Source organism: Pelodiscus sinensis, chromosome 15 (assembly GCF_049634645.1).
Source record: "Pelodiscus sinensis isolate JC-2024 chromosome 15, ASM4963464v1, whole genome shotgun sequence".
Taxonomy (NCBI): Eukaryota; Metazoa; Chordata; order Testudines; family Trionychidae; genus Pelodiscus; species Pelodiscus sinensis.
Genome location: NC_134725.1, coordinates 8,232,524 through 8,254,108, shown reverse-complemented (window position 1 = coordinate 8,254,108; position 21,585 = coordinate 8,232,524). Strand labels below are relative to the sequence as shown.

The 21,585-nt window shown below is 46.2% G+C and overlaps 1 protein-coding gene across 6 annotated transcripts in view; it reads left to right on the top strand.

The window, feature by feature from the left end:
* The window catches only part of SFI1 (SFI1 centrin binding protein), a 70,736-nt gene that overhangs the window by 23,059 nt on the left and 26,092 nt on the right, over positions 1 to 21,585 (top strand). For 4 of the 6 annotated variants that reach the window (XR_012895936.1, XM_075898026.1, XM_075898024.1 and 1 more), the window contains exons 7-15: positions 5,594 to 5,711; positions 5,962 to 6,064; positions 9,872 to 10,028; positions 11,872 to 12,033; positions 12,476 to 12,546; positions 14,763 to 14,855; positions 16,030 to 16,127; positions 17,705 to 17,771; positions 19,234 to 19,364. Coding sequence is in view for 5 of the 6 variants with exons in the window: in XM_075898026.1 (XP_075754141.1) it covers positions 5,594 to 5,711; positions 5,962 to 6,064; positions 9,872 to 10,028; positions 11,872 to 12,033; positions 12,476 to 12,546; positions 14,763 to 14,855; positions 16,030 to 16,127; positions 17,705 to 17,771; positions 19,234 to 19,364 (1,000 nt within the window). In the remaining variant the exon portion in view is untranslated. The remainder of the gene's footprint in view (positions 1 to 5,593; positions 5,712 to 5,961; positions 6,065 to 9,871; positions 10,029 to 11,871; positions 12,034 to 12,475; positions 12,547 to 14,762; positions 14,856 to 16,029; positions 16,128 to 17,704; positions 17,772 to 19,233; positions 19,365 to 21,585) is intronic. The other 2 variants (XM_075898028.1, XM_075898029.1) reach the window with 2 other exon arrangements.

Below are 21,585 nucleotides of genomic sequence, written 5' to 3'. Positions count from 1 at the left end.
CCGTGGGCCTACCATCAGTGGCAGGTCCCTGTGCCGCCTTCTCTGGTGTCGGAGGCTTCAGGTCGCCGATCACAGCCCTCAGCGTCGCTGTCTCGACCTCCCTCCTCCCCGCACGGGGCACCGCAGCACGACCTAGCGGCAGGAGTCTCAGTGCCACGGCCGGGCCCACAGGCAGTGCAGGACGTCCAGCTGGCACCACAGTCGGCACCGACCATCGATCCGGCCTCAATACAGGACTCATCCTCGTCATCGTCCCCTGATGAGGTCCTAGCAGATCCACCAAGTCTGCCTACCATGGATGCCTGCACGCATCAGGAATTACTCCGGCACATGGCATCCAATTTGAATGTCCCGGTGGAACCCGTTGTACAGGACGTGGATCCAATGGTGGACATCATTGCCGATGACGCACCCGCACGCCTGGCCTTACCGCTAAACAAAACGGTGGCCAAGATTACTAATGCCCTGTGGCAGACGCCGGTGACCTTGACCCCTACCTTAAAAGGGGTTGAGAGGCGCTATTATGTCCCTCACACGGGGCATGAGCATCTGTATTCGCAGCCCGCCCCGGGGTCCTTGGTCGTGCAGGCCACGGCCCAAAAGGAAAGACTTCCCCAGCCTGGCCCATCTCCAAAGGCGAGAGAGCCTAAGCGGCTGGATTTGATGGGCCGCAAGGTTTACGCCACAGGTGCGCTGCAACTCCGCATCGCAAATCAACAGGCGATGTTGAGCCGGTATGCCTTCAATACCTGGCAGGCTGCGGAGAAATTCAGGGACAGGCTTCCGGCTGACGATCGTCAGGAGTTCGCAGCCATCGCTTCCGAGGGGAAGGTTATTGCCCGAACCGCTCTCCAGGCGTCCCTGGACACAGTTGACTCGGCAGCCCGTACTATGGCATCTGGCGTGGTTATGCGCTGGGGTGCCTGGCTACATGTCTCGGGGATTCCCCCCGACGTACAAAATACGATTCAGGACTTGCCATTTGAGGGCAAAACTTTGTTCTCGGAGCACACCGACTCTAGGCTCCATACGCTAAAGGACACAAGGTCTACCCTGAAGTCCTTGGGCATTCACACGCCTGCCCCGCAGCGTCGTCAGCTGCCCTATAGGCAACAGGGGAGAGCGCAGCCCCAAGTCCCTCGTGGGGATTACTGGAGGCGACGCTCCCACGCCTCCGGTGGAGGTGCCAGGTTGGTTGCGCACCCCCAGGGCTCTAGGGGTCGCCGTCGTCGCCCCAGGACAGATAACCAGCGGGGAGGTCCCCACGGCCCTTCCCATCAGGGCAAGCCTCAATTTTGATGCCCTCTTCGAGGGTTACGCACCAGTCTCCCACCCTGGTCCCCCGTTTGGGGCCAGGCTATCCCTTTTTGCCCATGTAAGGGCACTAATCACATCAGACGCCTGGGTACTAGCAATAGTAAACAGAGGCTATACCATCCCCTTCTTGGGCCCACTGCCTTCAAACCCCCCTTCCCCGTCCCCTTTCAGGGACACCCCTCACGAACACATCCTGTGCCAGGAGGTGTCCGTGCTCCTCGCAAAAGAAGCAGTGGAAGAGGTTCCCCCACTCCTCTGCGGAAGGGGATTCTACTCCCGGTATTTTGTTGTCCCCAAACCAAAGGGAGGAGCTCGTCCCATCTTGGACCTTAGAGATCTGAACAAGGCGGTCGTAAAACACATTCAGAGTGGTGACCTTAGCCTCGGTCATCCCAGTGCTACAGTTAGGAGACTGGTACGCAATCCTCGATCTCCAGGATGTGTACTTCCATGTGGCAATCAGAACCAGCCACAGGAGGTTTCTCAGGTTTACGGTTGGCCAACACCATTTTCAGTTTAGGATGCTCCCTTTTGGCCTGTCAACGGCACTAAGCGTATTCACCAAGTGCATGGCTGTGGTTGCGGTGTTTCTCCGCAAGCAAGGGGTGCACGTGTTCCCGTACCTTGACGATTGGCTAATCTGAGGTCTCTTACGAGCAGGTAAACGCTCACGTGTCACTCACGAAGGCCCTCTTTCTAAAGCTCGGGCTCATGCTGAACGAGGAGAAGTCATTCCTACCCCCTTCTCAGCATCTCGAGTTTGTGGGGGCCCTCCTCGACGCAAGGGTAGCAAGAGCATTCCTCCACAGGAGCAGATTCCTCTCCATAGTGGAGTTGATTTCCGGGTTAACCCGGTACCCTATCACGACCCCCCGCGTATGTTCGCGGCTCCTGGGTCATATGGCTGCATGCACGTACACGGTACGCCACGCTAGAATGAGGATGAGGCCTCTGCAGGCGTGGTTGGCAAAGGCCTTCAGCCAGTCCCGGGGCCTTTGGGATTCAGTCATAACAGTGCCCCCAGAGGTCCTGGCCTCCCTATAATGGTGGACCCAGGAGGACGTTGTACGCAGTGCGGTACCTTTCAGTGTTCCTCCCCCCTCCCTCACGCTGGTCACCGATGCCTCCAACCTGGGCAGGGGAGCACACCTGAAGCGGCACAGGACTCGGGGTCATTGGTCCCCGACAGAACGGTCCCTTCACATAAACGTCCGGGAATTGTGAGCGGTGAGAACAGCCTGCAAAGCCTTCCTGCCAAGACTCTCTTGCCGCTCGATCCTGGTTCGTTTGGACAATACAGCAGCTGTCTTTTACCTCAACAAGCAGGGGTGGGGCTCGGTCGCCTCCCCTCTGCAGAGAGGCTCTGCTACTCTGGCATCTGTATGTGAAACACGATATCACGCCACAGGCGGAGTATCTCCCGGGGTGCAAGAATCTGTTAGCAGACACACTGAGCAGATCCTTCGGAGCCCACGAGTGGTCACTCAAAGACTCTATCCTGCATCAGGTTTTCCGCAGGTGGGGTTATCCCCTCCTAGACCTGTTTGCACTCCCTCCAGTCCGGGACCTTCTAACTCAACCCTGGGACGGGGGGACCATGGTTCACTCAGATCTCAGGTTTCTCCACCTAACGGCATGGTTTATCTGTGGCTGAACGAACCGGAAAGGGAGTGTTCCCAGGAGGTTCAGATGGTACTCCTCAGTAGCAGGAAGCCCTCTACCAGACGGTCGTACGCTGCCAAGTGGCGGCGCTTCTTGTCTTGGGCGTCCCGAAGAGGAGTGCACCCTTCCTCGGCCCCTGTCCCGACTGTCTTAGACTATCTTTTTGAGCTTCGGTCCAGTGGCCTCTCTTTTTCTTCTATTAAAGTCCACGTGGCATCTCTCTCCGCCTTCCATGTGGGTACGGCAGGAGTTTCCCTCTTCTCTGACCCGGTGGTTAAAAGATTCCTTACCGGCCTGGAAAAATTGTATCCCTCAGTGAGGGTCCCTCTCCCCGCCTGGGACCTAAACGCAGTCCTCCACAGGCTTATGTTGCCCCCTTTCGAGCCGTTGGTTATGTGCTCCCTGAAGCACCTCTTGTGGAAGGTTGCTTTCATCGTGGCTATTACGTCTGCTCGTAGGGTTTCTGAACTACGGGCGCTGACTATAGATCCGCCCTACCTTGTCTTTTCACATAGTAATGTGAGGCTCCGCCCTCATCCGGCCTTCCTCCCAAAGTGGTGGTGTCACCATTCCACTTGTCCCAGGAGATTTATCTCCCGGTTTTCTTCCCGAAGCCCCACACCTCCCCCAAGGAGTGGGTGCTCCATTTCCAGGATGCTAAGCGGGCACTAGAGTTCTATATTGATAGAACCAAACCCTTTCGCAGATCCCAGCAGTTGTTTGTTGCTTTTGGGGGCAGGGTAAAAGGGTTGCCTATTTCAACATAGAGGTTGTCAAACTGGGTCGCAGAATGTATCAGGGAATGTTATCAACTGGCTAGCAAGATCCCTCCCAGGGTTACAGCACATTCTACCAGGGCGCAGGCATCCTCGGTAGCGTTTGGGGCTCAGATACCGATTACAGAAATTTGCAGGGCGGCCACATGGTCGTCCCTACATATCTTTACAGCGCACTATGTGCTAGCACAACAGGCCAGGGAGGACACAGGGGTGGGCTCTGCTGTCCTCAATTCTGTGGTGTAAATATGTTGAGTTTTCACTGTTATTGGCTTATGCCTTCTTGGTGTTTATCTGTTTGAATAAATCTGTTCCGTTTATTCACCTTTACTATGACACCTGTGGTTTGACTGCTCCGACCCCTCCTCCGTATGTGGGGTTGGCTTGGAAGTCACCTACTTTGAATGGACATGAGCAACCACTCGAAGAAGAAAAGAACGGTTACTTACCTGTAACTGTTGTTCTTCGAGATGTGTTGCTCATGTCCATTCGACTCCCACCCTACCTCCCCTTCGTCGGAGTGTCTGGAAAGAAGGAACTGAGGTGGGGCAGCGCCGGCAGGGGTACGTATGCCCCGCCATGGTGGCGCCACTCCAGGGGGCGCCCTGCCGGCGCTACGGGTACTGGTAGGGAAAATGCTCCGGAAGACGTGGTGCACGCGGTGCGCGCACCTACTTCGAATGGACATGAGCAACACATCTTGAAGAACAACAGTTACAGTTAAGTAACCGTTCTTTTCTTTTGAAAATGGCAGGCTTTTTTGAAAGATCCTGTACTCCTCAAAAATGGAGTTTTCAAAAGAACCATGTCTAGACCGCGGTTTTACTTTCGAAATGGCGCTTATTCAAAAGAGCACCATGACGTGATAATGCAAATGAAGCGTGGGATATTTAAATCGCCACTTCATTTGCAGTTTAGAAGTGCCTCATTTATATCCCTCTATCGACAGAGAGATGTAGTCTAGATGTAGCCACTGAGTCTAAAGTTGCAGTATGTGCCCAAAGGAATTTTGCAGCTTGAATAAAGTAATTAAACATGTTAGCTATGTGAAGCTATTGTCATTTCAAATCTTATCTTCAGCCCATCTCCATTGCTCTGCCAGCAGCTAAGGGGCGTGTCTACATCAATTATTCCTCACTAAATCAGTATGTGAATTTAAAGCCCAATAGGTGTTTCATAGTAAGCCTCCATATGGTCACTCTTGTTCTAGAATAAGCATGTCTGGGCAGACAGCTATTGAGGAGTAGCTACTTTAGACAATTTCCTTGTGAGGCAAGCCTTATTTGAGCCTTTTTTTTTTTTCTGTCCCCAGCTCATGGAGTGACTGCAGTTTTAGGCTTTCCCTATAGGTGGCAATGTAAGGCTGATGTTTTTAAAAAATACCAAATACTTGTATAATAGTAATAGAAATGTAGCCGTGTTATTCTGGTCTTGCTGAAACAAAAGACAGGACTATGCAGCACTTTAAAGACTAACAAGATGGTTTATTAGGTGATGAGCTTTCGTGGGCCAGACCCACTTCCTCAGATCAAATTGTGGAAGAAAATTGACATGACCATATATATCAAAGGGATACAATCAAAAAACACTAGACAGTAACCTCCCCCCCACACGACACCTCTGTTCTAAAATCTGATTTTTCAATTTTATGTGTTCACTTTTTTTGATTATGCCAATTTTCTTCCACTATTTGATCTGAGGAAGTGGGTCTGACCCAGGAAAACTCATTACCTAATAAACCATCTTGTTAGTCTTTAAAGTGCTGCATGGTTCTGTCTTTTGTTTCAAATACTTGTATGTCATTTTTAAAAAAATGATGCAACTTTTGCTGTGCACAGCGGAGAAGCAGAAGCTGCGCTGGACCTGGCAGCATTGGCTGATCTACATTGATGTTCGCAGGACCAAGCATAGGATGCAGTCTGAGGCGTTGGCTTTCAGGGAAACAAGCACTCTACGGTGAGAATGGACATGAAACAGTTACATGTTAACCACAAACACCTTCTCTATCTCATTATCTGCTCCCACACTAAATCTTGCCAGTTCACCTTTGATTTTGTCTCAGCTGCTTTCTCTCCTCCCCCTCACTCTACCAAATGACTCCATCTAGAAGGAAGTTGATCAGTAACGTGTATGTTGAGCCTGATAAGAAGAGGTTAATTCTTTGTACTAGACTGCAGAATGAATGTGTCTTAAATATTTTTGGCAGTGTGTCATGGAAAGTGTGGACAAGACGACTGCACCAGAAGTATGCTAACTGTAAGATGAAGACTCTGGCTCTGCAGCACTGGGCCCAGAGCCTGCAGTTTCGGGTAAGTCCTTCAATCCCAGCGCTTTGTACCTGAAATAACACATGGTTGTTAATAACTAGCAAAGGAATAAACAATTTTACACCCTCAATAATCCCTTTGTACACTGCAATAAACTTGAAGCTCTTTAATCCGTCAACTGTGGGAAGCAGGGTTTGCCAGATTAAAGATTTTACTGGGATAGGGAGGAAGTGAAAAGGATGAGGGAGGGTACTTACCTGATGCTCCATGTTCCCCTCCCCCACCACCACCTCACCACTTTGGGAGCAGCAAGGAAAAGCTTCCTGCAGAGTGTTGCTGTGCTGCTGCTCTTTCCCCTCTCTTCTCTTCCCCCCCCCCCGCTAAGATCTGGACCACAGGTGATCCCAAATTAGGGACAGTCAGGGTATGTTGACGGAGCCATGTAAACTAGTTTACCTGATATAGTCCATGAAGCAGGGATTTAAATAATCCCTGCTTCATTAAAATAAAAATGGCCGCTGCGCTGTGCCAACAATCAGCTGACCCGGCACAGTGCGGCAGTCTAGACATGGATCGGTCGACAAGGGAAGCCTTTGTCGACTGCTCCCTTATGCCTCGTGAAATGAGGTCTACAGGAGCGGTTGACAAAGGCTTTCCTTGTCGACCGATCCGCGTCTAGACTGCCGCACTGTGCTGGATCAGCTGATTGTTGGCACAGCGCGGCAGCCATTTTTATTTTAATGAAGTGGGGATTATTTAAATCTCCGCTTCACTGACTATGTCGGGTAAACTAGTTTACATGGCTCCGTTGATGGAGCCATGTAGTCTAGACGTACCCTCAGAGAATGGATGTTCACAGAATGGGTGATGCAAGCTATGGGTTTGACCGTACCCTTCCAGATATTCATGCTGGTATGCTTTCCCGAGGCAAGGTCTTACCTGTAAATTGCTGCTCAGTAATGTAAGTAAAATAGAACATTCCCCAGGTTGTCTCCCCTTGGGGTCCTCAAAGATTCTTCTCTATAATGCAGGAATAAAAGCAACATTGAAGCTTTTCTAAATTCAGTGAATTTCTAAGGAACTGTGTGGCCACAGGGAATTATGATTCTTTACAACAAGTCCAGGAAGCTACCAGAAACTTTATAGAATCATTAAAAAGACATGATGTGTAGGAATGTAAATGACTAGTCGACTATCCGATAAGCATATGCTTATCGGATAGTTTACTAATGACTGAACTAATCACTTCCCCCCCCCTTGCTGCCTCTATCAGGCAGCGGGAGGGGAGCAGGAGCCAGTGCTGGGGGGGGGAGCTCCCCATTTTAAAACAATCGATTAATAAGAGGTCGAGGGAAAATTATTTTTATTAGTGTTTCAAACATGGCCAAAACAAGTCAGTCATCTCCTCTTCCTCACTGGATCATTTATATTCACTTTGCAGCAAAAGTGAAGTGACTGTTGGACTCTCACCATACAATAGACAGTTTATCTTCTGTGAAATCCAAAGTGAAAATAGTTAATCAAACTGATATATTTGATTTCCTTTGCTCTGGAATTGTTCAACCATTCCCTGGAAGAGTGGTGGTTGCTGTCATGGATGTAGAAGAAGGCACTTGTTCTCCTCCCACTTGGGTGGGGTGTGGCCTGAGTTCTAATCTAACTGGAAGATGGCAACCCTGCAGATGGCATCAGCACTTTGCCAGGGAGACTGGTCCCATTATTTGGGAAACTAAATAATTGGGGCTTTTAGATACCAGCCTCCTTCATCTTAATCAATCTTTAAATGAAAAGGTTGCATTTGGGAGCCTACTGTTAGTTCTCGGACAGTAGAATTGTGCCCTTTAAAAGAGGAATAAGTTTTAGTTTAAGATTTTTCAGGCTGCTGTAAGACTGACCCTGACATTTCCTGTTCTCTTGCAACTTTCCTCATTGCAGTATGCTTTGGGTGTAGAAGCCTTAACTCAAAGCTGTTGACAAGTGAGGAGTTGGGCTGTACATACATAGGAAAAGCCAGGGTGGAAATGAGAGGGAAGGTGAGGTAAATGAAAGTCTTGTCCTAGATCCATGGTCACCAACCTGTTGATCTATTGGTTGATTGGGAGGGCTCTACCAGTCGATCACAAGAGGTTTGGGGCTTCCCATTTCCTGCGGGGTGGAAGGAAGTCTGGAGCTGTGCGCCACTTCTAGGATTTCAGGAAGTGCACTGGCTGCTCTCCCTTCCCCCAAACAGCCGACACGGTACCACAACCCACGTCGGTGGCATGCCAGGCACTTGCTGCATGGCCAGAGGGGAGGGGTTCCCAGAGGAGGTGCACACCAGAGCTTCCCTCCTCTGTGGCGGAGAGGGAGTCGGAGTCCCCAGAGGAGGCGCATGCTGGGGACTCCTTGTATTCCACTCCCGCTGGCACCCTGTCCCCCGCCCCAGCACCCACTAGCACCCTTCCGCAGTACCATGTCCCCTGTTCCCATCAGCACAGTTGGGGGGCCACATTAGTGAGGCTTGGGCGGGTTTTGGAGGAGGTTTTTTTTTTTTTTTTGCATCTCACTGCTGTGGCCCCAGCTGACTTTTCGGTGGGTCACTGATCCCTGACTCAAAACAGGTTCCCCGCCCTTCTCTCAAATAAAGACAATGCTGAAACTTTTTGTTTGACATAATATTTTATTTAAAAATGAAGCCTGATCAACAAACCCCCATGTGGGGCCAAGCCCCCATCTGGCCGCAGCATCATAACACTCCTGCATCCCCCCAGGCCCCATATCTGAGCCTATCATACACTGGAATCCCCTGTCTTGAGTCTCTCACATCCCCAAACTCCTGCACCCCCACATCCTCAGTCTTCTGCCACAACACTCCAGCACCATCCACACACTGCAAATCTGTGTCCTAAGCCCATCATACTCCCAGCCTCCCTACCCTGAGCCCCTCACATACCCCAACCCAAACTCCTGCACTCTCACGGCCACAAGCCTGTGGCTTGCTCAGTACCCTTACCCTCCACCTGACCCCAACACTCCCCAGCCTGGAGCCTCCTCCTGAGCCAGCATCCCCTTCTCCACCTCCTCCTGCATCCAAATTCCCTCCCAGAGTTTGCACCTCTCTCCCCTTCCCACACCTAAATCCCTCATTTTCACCTCAGAGCCCACACATCCTGTCTCAACCCAGTGAGGGTATGGCTAGACTTCAGGAGTTTTTCCAGGATTCCAGAGAGATCCTGGAAAAACTCTTCTGCATTCAGGGACGTGTTTGCTCTTCCACAAAAAAAAAAAAAGTGGAAGAACAAACACGCTCTTTCGGTAACCCCTGTATTCCTCATTCTACAAGGAATAAGGGGACTTCCGAAAGAAGGAGTTTTTCTGACATGTGGCCTAGTCTAGACAGGCCAAATGTTGGAAAAAACTCTTCCTACGGAAGAATCGGGGAAAAAAAGCAGCAGTGTAGCTGTACCCTGATAGTGTATAAAGGCTGGGGATAGCAAGTGATGAAGAGGAGAACAGAGGGTGGGGCTTCAAAGAAGGGGCGAGGTCGTGGGGGAGGGATGGGACTGTAGATCTTGGCTTGTTCTGAGATTTAAAGTGATCTTGGGTGTAAAAAGGTTGGAGACTGCTGTCCTAGATAGACTGGAAATGTCAACTGAAAATAAATGATTGCTTCATGAAAACTTCATTCTCCATAGCTCCTTTTTTATTTCTGTCTCTGGGTCTCTATTTGATATGTTTTACTTCTCGGTTGCTTTTGTGCTTTCTTTTCTTCTTCCTCCGTTCTTCCCTATGCCCTCAATACACCTTCACTTCCTTCTGCTTACTCTTGATTGACCCTCTCCTCACTTTTTTTCTAATTTGTACTGTCAGGCCTGGCAACAGTGGATAGAGCTATATTTGCACATCCAGCAAAACAAGCAGAAGGAGGCCTGGGCGGTGAATCATCATCAGCGCTGGGAGCTGAGAAGATGCATGAAGGCCTGGTTGGGGCACTTGCAACTTCAAAGAAAAAAAAAGCATCAGGACAGTAAGTGAAAATCGTAGTAATATAGGACTGAAAGGGACCTCAATAGGTTTAGTTCAGCCTGCTGTACTGAAATAGAACGAAGTATTTAGACTAGCTCTGACAGGGGTTTGTCTAACCTATTTTGTGGAATCTCCATCACTGGAGGTTTTAAATATCCCTAGGTAATTTGTTTAGGTGTTTTAACTGCCCTTCTACTTAAGAAGTTTTCCCTAATGTTTAAAACTTCCTTACTGTAATTTAAATTAATTACTACTTGTCCTGTCCTTGATGGGTAAGGAGAACAGTTTCTCATCTGCCTCCTTGTAATAAGAGTTTACAAGTATATAAAAGGTTGTGTTAGCATGTTCCCCCATTTCACCACTTCTGTCCTCCACACTAAACAGTCTCAGTTTTTTAAATCTTCCCTCATAGGTCACGTTTTCTAGCCCTTTCCTGAGTTATAGTGTCCAGAACTGAACACAGTACTCTAGCTGAGGTCTTATCAGTGCTAAGTGGGGTGGATCGAATTACCTCTTGTGTCTTGCGTACAACACTGTTGCTAGTATATCCCAGAATGATGTTCACTTTTTTTGGGACAGTATTACATTGATGACCCATTTTTAGCTTGTGAGCCACTATCTTCTCCTGATTTTTTTTCTGCAGTACTCCTTCCTAGGCTGTCATATCCACTTTTTTAATTTGTACAATTATTCCTTTGCAAGTGGAGTTTTTTCCATTGGTCCTTATTGAATTTCATCCTATTCCATTCAGATCATTTCTCTAGTTTTTCAAGATCATTTTGAATTTTAATCTTGTCCTCCAAAAGGCTTGCAACCTCTCCTAGCTTGGTATCATCTGCAGATTTTACAAGTATACTCTTGCTATAGCATTATCCAAATCATTTATGAATAGAACCACACACACGACAGATGTCTTCAGGACCCCCATATACCTTTAGTTATCAATGGCTCACAATTGAGCTGTCCTCTCAGTTGTCTACCAACCTTATAATAGATTTGTCTACCCTATATTTCCTTAGTTCGTTTGAGGTGCTGACAGTATCAAATGTTGAGATATGACATCTGATATGCTTTCCCACTGGCCATAAAGCTTGTTATCTCTTCAAAGAAGAATAGTAGCTTAGTGTGACATGATTTGTCCTTGACAAATTCAGGTTGACTGTTACTTATCTTGTTTTCTTCTAGATGCTTGCAATTTGATTGTTTGGTCCATTTTCATTTTGGGTACTGAAAGTAAGCTGGCTGGTCTAGAATTCTCCTGCTGGTCCTTATTCCACTTTTTGTTGGTGGATACTATATTTGAATGCAGAGATGGAACAGAATAGTGCCTCAGAATCAAAACAACTCATTGCCACTGTAGGAAAATTCATACATTTTCGCTTTTAGGAGACACTTTGATGCTTCTGATTGGTAGTTCAGGGCCTGAAGAGCTGTGGCCTTGGCTAGTGATGATTGTGTGAATTGTGTACTGGTGCATCCAGAAAAAAACCTACTGTTGCCTTATTGTGGAGAGAGGGTAGATATGGTCTTAGAAAGGAAACACTTTATTGCCCTTCTGACCAAGACTTACACTCTGTAGCGAGTACTCTGGTTGGGATACCTGAAAGGAAGAAGCATGCAGCCATTTTCAGAGCTAATATCAGTCCCCACAAGGATTTCTTGAATAACCAAAACAATGTCAGGTAATAGCTGGTGGTAAAATTCTTGGTAAAATTCTCATTATCCCTTGCTGGTACTGAAAATTTGGTTACTTGAGGACCTAGAGTTTGCACATCATTGCCTCCTGACACAAACAATGCAGGAGCAGAGAGCTGATAATTTGTAACTTGTGTCTCTTATTGTAGAGCTAGCTCAACAACATCACCAAGTTTGTGTGCTTCAGCAATGTTTCTCTGGCTGGCGGCATGCCTGGGAGCACAGGAGAAGTATGCAAGTCTACAAGGAGCGTATTAGTGAGCTAGCAACAAGGGTTATCTTACGGAGAGTGTTCACACACTGGAAGTACTGTATCCTTTGTATATGTTTCCGCAGTGGTGGCCAGGTTCGAGAGAATTCTGTGGGTAGATGGGGTAGGTAAACAATAACGTAGGAAGCAGCATTTATAAGAAGCAGGAATGGCTGGCTTTTCATTAGAAAGGTGCATATTAGTCCATAGTGAATGGGCACTGGAAAGGAGCAAGACTAGCAACTGGAACACATTAGCTAAAACCTGTAGAGACTAGCGTATGGCTGACACCAGACAAGAAATGCATCTTTTTAAATCAGACTCGCGTATAATAGCTTCACGGCAGCCAAAATGTGTGTACATACCGGTGCAGAAATCCCAATGCTAAAGCGGGTTTGGACTGGAATTCAGTGCCTGTCACTGAAGGAGAAGGGTATGTTGTGTCTCTTTATATTCACAGGGACTTCTATGTAAAAGACATTTTCTTTTTAACTTGATGACAGATGTTGTACTGTGTATGGAAGAGACCTGGCAGCATGAGCTTGCAGAAAAACATCACCGACACCATCTTTTGGTAAGAGCTTTGTAATATCTCAGGTGAGCGGTAATCTAGGCTATTTGGAATGATTTTTCCCAGAGTTGCACCTAGCCATGTGTATTCATCTTGATTGGTGAGTATGTTATGGGCTAGATGGTAGGCATAATATTTCCTTCCATGAGCTGTTCAGATCAGATACTATGTGCACAGATTCAGATTGTCATGGAACCTGCCAGACTGTCTTACTCAGCATGTTGTGTGCAGAGAAGATAGATTCATAAGGCCAGAAGGGTCCATTATGATCATCTAGCCAAATAGTTCTCAAACTGTGGGTTGGAACCCCAAAGTGGATCAGAAGCACATTTTTATGGGGTCACCAGGGCTGACTTAGACTTGCTGGGGCCCAGGGCCAAAACCCAAGCCACATCACGTGGGACTGAAGCAGAAGGGCTTCAACTCTGGGTTGGGGGGGCTCAGGTTGTAGGTCCCCTACTTGGGCCTGAAGCTCTTGAGCTTTGGCCCTGCCCTAGGTGGAGGGGCTTGGGCAGGCTCATGTTTCGGTGCCCCTTCCTGGGACTGTGAAATAATTGTCAGAAGGAGGAGCTCAGATTGATCTTGTGAGCATGATCTCCCAGCCAGATACCTAGGAAAGAATCCTTTCTAGTAATTCAGAGACCTCCCCATCTACTGGCCCATCAATGTGCATTAGAGATTTTTTGCTACTAGCATTTGCAGACTGGCTACATATTATTGCAGACTGTCTCATCTTGCCATGCTCTCTATGAACTTATCTAAGCCAGTCTTGAAGCCATTTAGGCTTTTTGCCCCCACTGCTTCCCTTGAAAGTCTGTTCCAGAACATCTCTCTTCTGATGGTTAGAAGACTTAATCTAATTTCAAGCCTAAATTTGTTGACGGCCATTTGATTTGTTCTTGTGTCCACATTGGTGCTTACCTTAAATAGGGTAGAGGACTGACACTTGTATCTTGATGGGGAAATTTAATCTGAGGCATATCTTTCTGCTCCAGAAGAGATCAAGTTATTGTTCCAATCAGGAAAGAAATTAGACTAAGTGGTCCTTCATACATTCCCTGGCCCTTTCACTCTTAAATAACATTTCCCTCCTTTTTTTCTTACCTTTACTACTATGCATGAAAATTAATGCCCCAAGATAAATTGGCTTTGTCCTTGTTTACACTGCTGTGCTAAAACTCCATGTCTGTACTTTCCTCTTGAAGACTGAAAACCTTCCCTCTATTGATAATGCCATCATATACCAGCCACCAGTGTGATCCTATAAGTATCTTTCACTGGGGAAGGGATAGGAGTTAATCTTTATTTTCTTTATCCTTAAAAGCACCCCTTTATCCTTAAAAGCACTTCCCAACAGAAATGAATTCCTCATATCTGGTGTTCACGGTGGCTTTGTCTTGTTGGAACAGGTATTTTTCTGTAGTGTGAGGCAGAATGATCATCCACAAAACAAAGCTAAAGCCATTGGGATATTTTGGAAATAATAGCAGTAATGTAACAGGAAGTGCTGGCCCTTTAAGGAAGGATATAATTCTTCCAATTCAGTCCAGAATTGAGGCATTCTGGGATTTGTAGTTCAGAGAGAGACAAGACTGTGATGGGCAACCTGCAGCCTGAGGGCCACATGCAGCCCATTGAAGTTCTCTGTGTGGCTTGAGAGACATTGTGTTCGCTGTAGTCCATGTGCAAAGTTGCCAGATTAGACGAGTTTCCATCTGTGTAGCGCTTTTTCATACTAGTATTACTAAAGTGACACACACTTAAAGCAAGGATACGTGAAGTGAGGTGCATGCTAATGGCACACAACGCTGACTGTGAGCTGCACTCTCCTGCATCCAGTCAAATGCTGCTATGATGCAGTCTGTACACCCTGCACATTGGTACTAAGTGTGGTTAGCAAAACTATCCTATCCCGGGAGATCATTTGAGAAAGGGCTTGCGAAGGAGCCTGGGCAGTGATTGGTGACACAGCAAGGGAGAGCTGGATGACTCGAAGAAATTGTAGGAAGGGGTTGGTTTAGTTTAGCTGCTAAACTCTCCAACTAAAGAGGCACTCAGGTTTGGTTATGTATCCATTATTACCATTGACCATATCATGTAGCAATAAAGCAGGGTTCAATGTAAAGAGCAGCTGGTACTAAGGTAATCAGCCTTTGCCTGATTGGTTATTCAGACTACACAGCGAAAGATAAGTCAAATTCTTCTGATTGTTTTCACAGCACTTTGGATTTAATGCCCTGCGGAAGAATGTTATAAATGCTCGTCTCCAGCAAATGAGAAGAAATTTGGCTCATCAGCAGCATCAAGTAATGGTGGGTGTAGTCTTGTTTTAGGCTGCGTGTATGAGACCTTTTTCTGAACCTCCCCCCTTCTCAAACCTGTTCCTAAGAAGTGTTTTCTAGTGCAGGGGTTCCCAACCTTTTTTAATACCATGGACTGGCAAACCCATTCACAAACTTCTGGCAGAGTGGCAAAACTTTATTTGCATAGTCGTTATGCAAATAGGCAAATAAAATGTTATTTGTCCACCTAGCCCCAGTCCAGCCCCTTGCTTCCCAGTGTCTAACACCCTTTCACTCCCACCCCTACACTTCATGTCCTTTGACCCTTTCACCTCTGATCGCTACAGACCATGCCAATACCCTCTTGCCTTGTGACCCAGTCATGCTTCACCCAATACCCCTTTGATCCCACCCCCGCACTCCCCAGAGCGAGGCTGCTCTCTCTAGGGAGCTTGGCTATTACTTGCCATTTGGGCAAGTGGAGCAGCCGCTGGTGGTGCACACCCCTTCCCTTCCTAAGCGTGTCTCATGCCCCTATGGGTAGAGGTGGACCCTGGTTGGGTTGCCATCTTACCTGTGTGGGAAAAGAGAGGGAGGAGCCTCCTGCTTCTGTTTTAGTTTCAGTGCTGCCGCCAGGCAAAATCGGCCACCATGGCTGCTAGAGCTTAGCTGCCACAGACAGCTGGCTTCAGTTCTGGCAGCTGCTGCAGCCTGGCAGTTAAGAACTATTGCTCCAGTCAATTTGTTATTCCTTTGCTTCCAGCAGTTTCAAAATATATTTCCTGTTTAAGTCTAGGATCAGTCAACATATAACTAGGCCCATATGTCTGTCATGCAGTCCCATTGTGAACCTCAGTGTAGCCAAGAAGACTTAGTCTCCCTATATGTAGAGGGAACAATTGGCTGTAACCCCATGACAAAAAACATGAAGTGGTTAAAATAAGCTCAGCAGAGCACGCAGTGTGGCATCCACTGGATATAGCAACTATTCTGTGTTCAGATGTTTAAAGACATTCAGAACAGCTGGAAGATAACAGAATTGTCAGGCGTGTGCTTTTTAGATTGGTTGTCTAGAGCAGCACAGAAAACTTTAAATAACTCTGCCTCCAGAATACCGTAATAGCAGGATATTTACATTGTCATTCTTTTGGATTCTCCTTCTCTTGTATCCTATGTTTTTCTTTCCTCTGCTGTTTTGCTCCAGTTGCTGCAGAGTTTTTGGAATCGCTGGAAGTATCGGCTGGAACAGGAGGAAGAAGAGCGTCAGCAGTCCCTGACGCTAGCAGCTCGAAACCACTACAGGTGCTTCAGGGAAATATATTTCCAGATACAATTAAAGAGCTGAAACTCAGCAGCTCTTGGTTTTAGTTTTAAATCTGGTAATGCTTCAATATGTGAGATCATCCTGACCCATTATGAAGAGTGTCCTAGTTCTGGACCAAATTTCATTTGAGAAACATGGGAGGGAAATTGGTGTTGCAAAGCCATAACCATTGTCTAGGCTAGTTTATTTAAAAAACAAAACAAAAAAACTCCTCCCATGAGAGGTTGGAGTACTAGTGTAGACATGGCACAGGTAGTTTTGCCACCAGGTTGCATAGACCTGCACTGAGCTGTGGTTAAAAGTAGAAGGTTCGGAAATGTGGCTAGTCCCAGGAAGGCGCAGAAACAGGCAAACTATTACTAAATATCTTTTAAACTTTTATTAGAATACTTCCAGTTATAGTTTTTCTTTATTAGTCTCTTACATGCGTGGCCGCCAAATAACTATTAGTAGGAGCAATAAGCAAAGTGCAATACAATAAATGAAAATTCCCTGAGCTTTTTCTAAGTCCCAATAGTTGTCAATAAGGGACCAGGGATTATCAACAGTTATGTTTACATTAATCTTACTCATAAGTCTAATTACTTATCTAAAACTCTTAACAATACTACTTAACAAAACTTTTAACTAAGTTTAGATAGCAATACTCACACTTAGAAAAAACACAAAGTACAACAGCAACAACAGCATAGTTGGTATACGTTACGCTCTACAGGAACTCTGGTTTGGTGAGCGGGAGGTGGCCTTCGGGTGATCAGTCCTTGGGCCTGGCTCGTATTCTGCCATCCAATGTTTATTTGGGATTCCTCAATTTGATATAGGAGGGGTAGCTGTTTTATAGAGAGCTTTTGCGCACTTTTTGTGATAGGCTAGCAGACCCTGTCTGCTAAGTGACAGGGGTAAGGGGGTGAGATGGTTTCCTGTTTTTCCTTTCCTGCCTTATCGGGCATGGCATAGTCAGCACAACCAGCATGAACTTTACATGAACTTTTTAGGTCTGGTTTTGGTTCCTGTTCATCGCTGACCTTTAAGTTACATAGTGTAAGGGTTTTTATCAAGGGGAAGTTGACCTTTTGCTTGGATGGCAATACGCGCGAGAGGCCTGGCCAGCAAAGAGCCTGCTTCCACATGAGCAAGGCTAGAAAACAGGCTGGTAAAATATCTACCCTGTCTCCCTAAGTTCTACCATCATAGAAGCCTTGAGCATTTTTTTGGGCAAGTGTTAACAGCCATAGAGGTTTTAAATTCCTCTTTAAACCCAAAGGTACTTACTCCAGGTCTGAGTGCATAGTTATGAAGCAGTAGAAGAAACTCTTGCACTTGTACCTGCCTACATTGTGGTTTTAGATAAATATGTAACTTCTGCTCTTGATGCCTTTCTTTTGGTGGGCAGGGAGGAATCTGTATGGCATACATAAAGCATTTTAATGTAACATGATTATTTCTTGATTGAGACAGATTGTTTAAGACACTAAGTTTTATATGTAGCTTAAGCTGTTCTTTCATATAGAGGAAGGTTGTTTGCTAATACTTGAGTTTTATATTTTTATTTCAGGGTAAGGCTTCTGCAGAAGTCTGTCAGGATATGGTTAAGGAATGCCAAGTGGAGAAGACATAGGCAGGTATCTGTCATGTTTAAGTAGCTATTACACACGATATAACCCAAATTATTATAAAAGCTGGATAAATAAGAAAGCTACTTGCACCGGTCAAAGGATGGGTGAATGTGTCTGTCATGTCCGTGGTGCAGTAAATTCACAGGATAAAATCCCCATGTCCTGTAGCTGGTTATAAAGAGTTGTACATCACCCAAACAGAGCCCTTCTCTGGGAACCAAAGCATGTTAATGTTGGTGCTGGCATTTCTGGAAAGGAGGAAGCCCTTATTAATTTATTATCATTATTACTATTATTATTTAGTTAAGGGATGAGCAGTAATTTTGATGTGGGGGCTATGCCAAGAATTTGGTAGATGGTCAGGGCAGCACTCTCTCATGAGGTTTGGGATGGAGGTTGAGTGCAGAAGGGAGTTGGAGGTAAGGGATGCAGGAGGAGTTGTGGGTCTGGGAGGGTGTTTGGATGGAAGAGAAGATTGTGTCTGGGCAGGGGACTGAGGTAGAGGAAAGGGTGCAGGGTCTGGGAAGAGGTATGGGTGCAGAAGAGGATTCCGACCAGCAGAAGGAGTTTGGGAGGGAGGAGGTGCAGGGTCTGAGAGGGATTTGTGACCTACGACAAAGGTGCTGGAGGGGGTCCAAGGATTTGAATTGTGACTGGCGGTAGGAGATTGGGATGCAAGGTCTGGGAGGGAGTTGTAATCTAAAGGAGCGGTGTAGGAAGTGGTGTAGAGTCTGGGAGGGGATTCGGGTTACATTGGGTGGTACAGAGGGTTTGGATTATGTGGAGTAGGGGTGAAAAAGGGAGCAGAGAGGGGTGGGGTGTCAGAGGCATGCTGTGGCCAGGAGACACTTATCTAAATGCCTCCTGGCTAGCTGCCTAACAGGTTCCTTAAACAGGCTCCCTGCCCCGCCCCCACACTGCTGATGTGGGGACTATGTGCTTCTCTGAATGCTGGGAATCTGGGAGAAGGAGAGAAGGGGTACTTCCCCAAACAATGGGAGCTGCAAGATTGTGCTGGGGACAGGAGCACTGTATGAAAGCCTCCCCCCTGCCCTCTCCCCAGGCTCGCAGTACTCACAGAAGCACATGGCCCCCCACAACTGGCTGCTCTGAGCACTGTGCACAGGGATGGGGCAGGCAGAGACCCTGGCTGAGGCTTATCCTGAGCTGCATGCCAGATGTGGTGGCTTAGCAAGCTGAATGTGGCCTGTGGGTCATAATTTGCCTGCCCCCAAGTTTCTAGTAGTGCCAACATTGTAAGCTGTGTTATGAAATATTACTTTGTTCTCAGCACAGCCTCCAGAATGAGCTGGAACTGTTGAGTTAGTTGAGTGGAATTGCTTTTCTACTTCCTTCCCTGAGAGGTGTGGATTAGAGAAACTAGCTGCCATAACACTTGCTGTGGTACTCCATTGGGAAGGGGAAACACTATTCTAAAATGAAACCAAGTCTGTCATTTGCTGTATAGATGCAGTATGCCGAAGCTGACACTCATTATGGAAGAGTGATCTTGCCTGTCATCTTCCAAGCTTGGAAGAGGTTTAAGAACCATCAGCACTGCTGGAGAGTGATGAAGGAAACAGCATCTTGCTTTCATAGGTACAATGGATTGTTCTTTTGGACTGACTTTAAAAAGAGTATGCACATTGGACCGCAGCAACCAGTGTCGTGTAACTAATGGACAAAAATGTTTAAAAGAGGGTTACAAAGAGGGAGAAAAATTGTTCTCCTTGGCCTCTGAGGATAGGACAAGAAGCAATGGACTTAAATTGCAGCAAGGGAGGTTTAGGTTGGACTTCCGGAACAACTCCCTGTCAGGGTGGTTAAACACTGGAATAAATTGCCTAGGAAAGTTGTGGAATTTCCATCTCTGAAGGTTTTGAGAGCAGGTTAGACAGACATCAGGGATGATCTACACAGTGCTTGGTCCTGCCATGAGGGCAGGGTACTGGACTTGATCTTTTGAGGTCCCTTGCAGTTCTAGTATTCTATGATTCTATTGTAAAATCCTCTTGGGTCACCTCATAAAAAGATAATATTACTTACTGGGACCTGTCATGCTCTAATAATAAAATAATAATAATCATAAGACTAACAGGAAGGATATATTTCCGACCACCTGACCAGGATGATGTTAATGAGTTAAATAAATTCTTAGGGAGATGGGAGAGGCTATTAAAATTTTAAAAAACCTCAATGATGATGGGGGATTTCAATTATGCTTATATTGAGTTGGGTACATGTCACCTCAGGATAAAGTATCACAGATAAAGTGACACAGATGCACAGATCAAGTTTTTTGATTCCTTACATTTCTGCTACAGCTAGTCCTGGAACCCACAAGAGGAGATGCAATTTTTTATTTTAGTCCTAAGTAGAGCACAAATCTGCTCCAAAAGGTGAATATAGCCAGACTGCTTTATAATAGTGACCATAGTGGAAAAGGGGGTAAACAGGTGGCAAAATTTGCAGATGATACATACTTCGCTGGAAGATTGTGAAGAACTACAAAAAGAGTGAAAACTGGATGACTCGGCAACAAAATGGCAGATGAAATTCAAAAAACAACTAGATAAATTCATGGATGATAGGCCCATCAAAGGCTATTAGCCAGGATGGGCAGGGATGGGGTACCTTTCCAGAAGTTGGAAATGGGCAAACAAGGGATCAATCACTTGCTGCTTCTATTCATGCTCTCTCTAGCATCTGGCATTGGCCACTGTCCCAGGACAGGTTACTGGGCTAGATGGACCATTAGTCTGACCCTGTGGCTGTTCTTATGTTCTCTTGTTCATCAGTAGCTGCCTTGTGCATTCCCTTATGCTGTTCCCTTTGATATTGATACCAGGGGTTATTGTATCCCACAAGTTGGAATGCATAGAGTCCCTTGCAGAAACAGTTATATTACTTTGGATAACAGAATTTGGCTGAAATTTTGTGGTAATGTGACCTAATGAATTCAGATGGGACAGAGGCAGGAATCCATGATGTTTCATTTTGGCTCTGATACTGACTTGGAGCTTGTCTGCATGTAAAGAACCACTGCACCTGGAATCGCATTGGTTACAATTCACATCTTTGTTTACTGTGATAAAATTGTGTGCATGGCACTCTGCATTGGTTTAAAGCTTTACTTCATTTCAGTTTGATCCTGTCCTTTTCCAAGGGCTGTATTTATCATAAGCAAGCTAAATTGGTATAAGCCAAGTTTAAGCTAGTTCTGTGTCCATGCAAGTTTGTACTCATAACTAAATGCCATCACAGTTTGTTAAACTAGAACAGCATGTGTGTATAGACAAGTCCCAAATGTATAACTTAAATGAGTAAAAGTCAATGTTGGTTGCAGTGAAATGCGCTCTAAATGCGAAATAAGTATCTAACTGCAGACTTGCATTAAAATAATTAAACTCTAACCAATGTAGTTATTCTGGTTCCAGTTTCTGTACAGAGAAATTCTTGCATTGTTTGTTGCCTTGACAAGTCACTAATGACGTTCCTTCTCCAGAGGAGCTTAGCACTCCCATCTTTCACTAAAATAAACAGAAGTTGAGACCTCTGAAAATTAGGCCACTAACCTCTGTTTCCCTACCTGTGAAACAGGGATAATGAAATCACTAGGCTACTTCACTGGGTGTTGTGGTTGGTTAATGGTTTGTACAGTGTGTTGCACTAAACAAATGTACCATTTTATATTCTCATTAGCATCTTTTCACTTCTGCAATGATAGGGGGAAAAGCTGAGTATATTACTCTTTAGAGATTTTAAAAGAATTTATGTGGACTCTTGTGATTTACTTGAATTCCGCCCTGGCTGAGTGGCT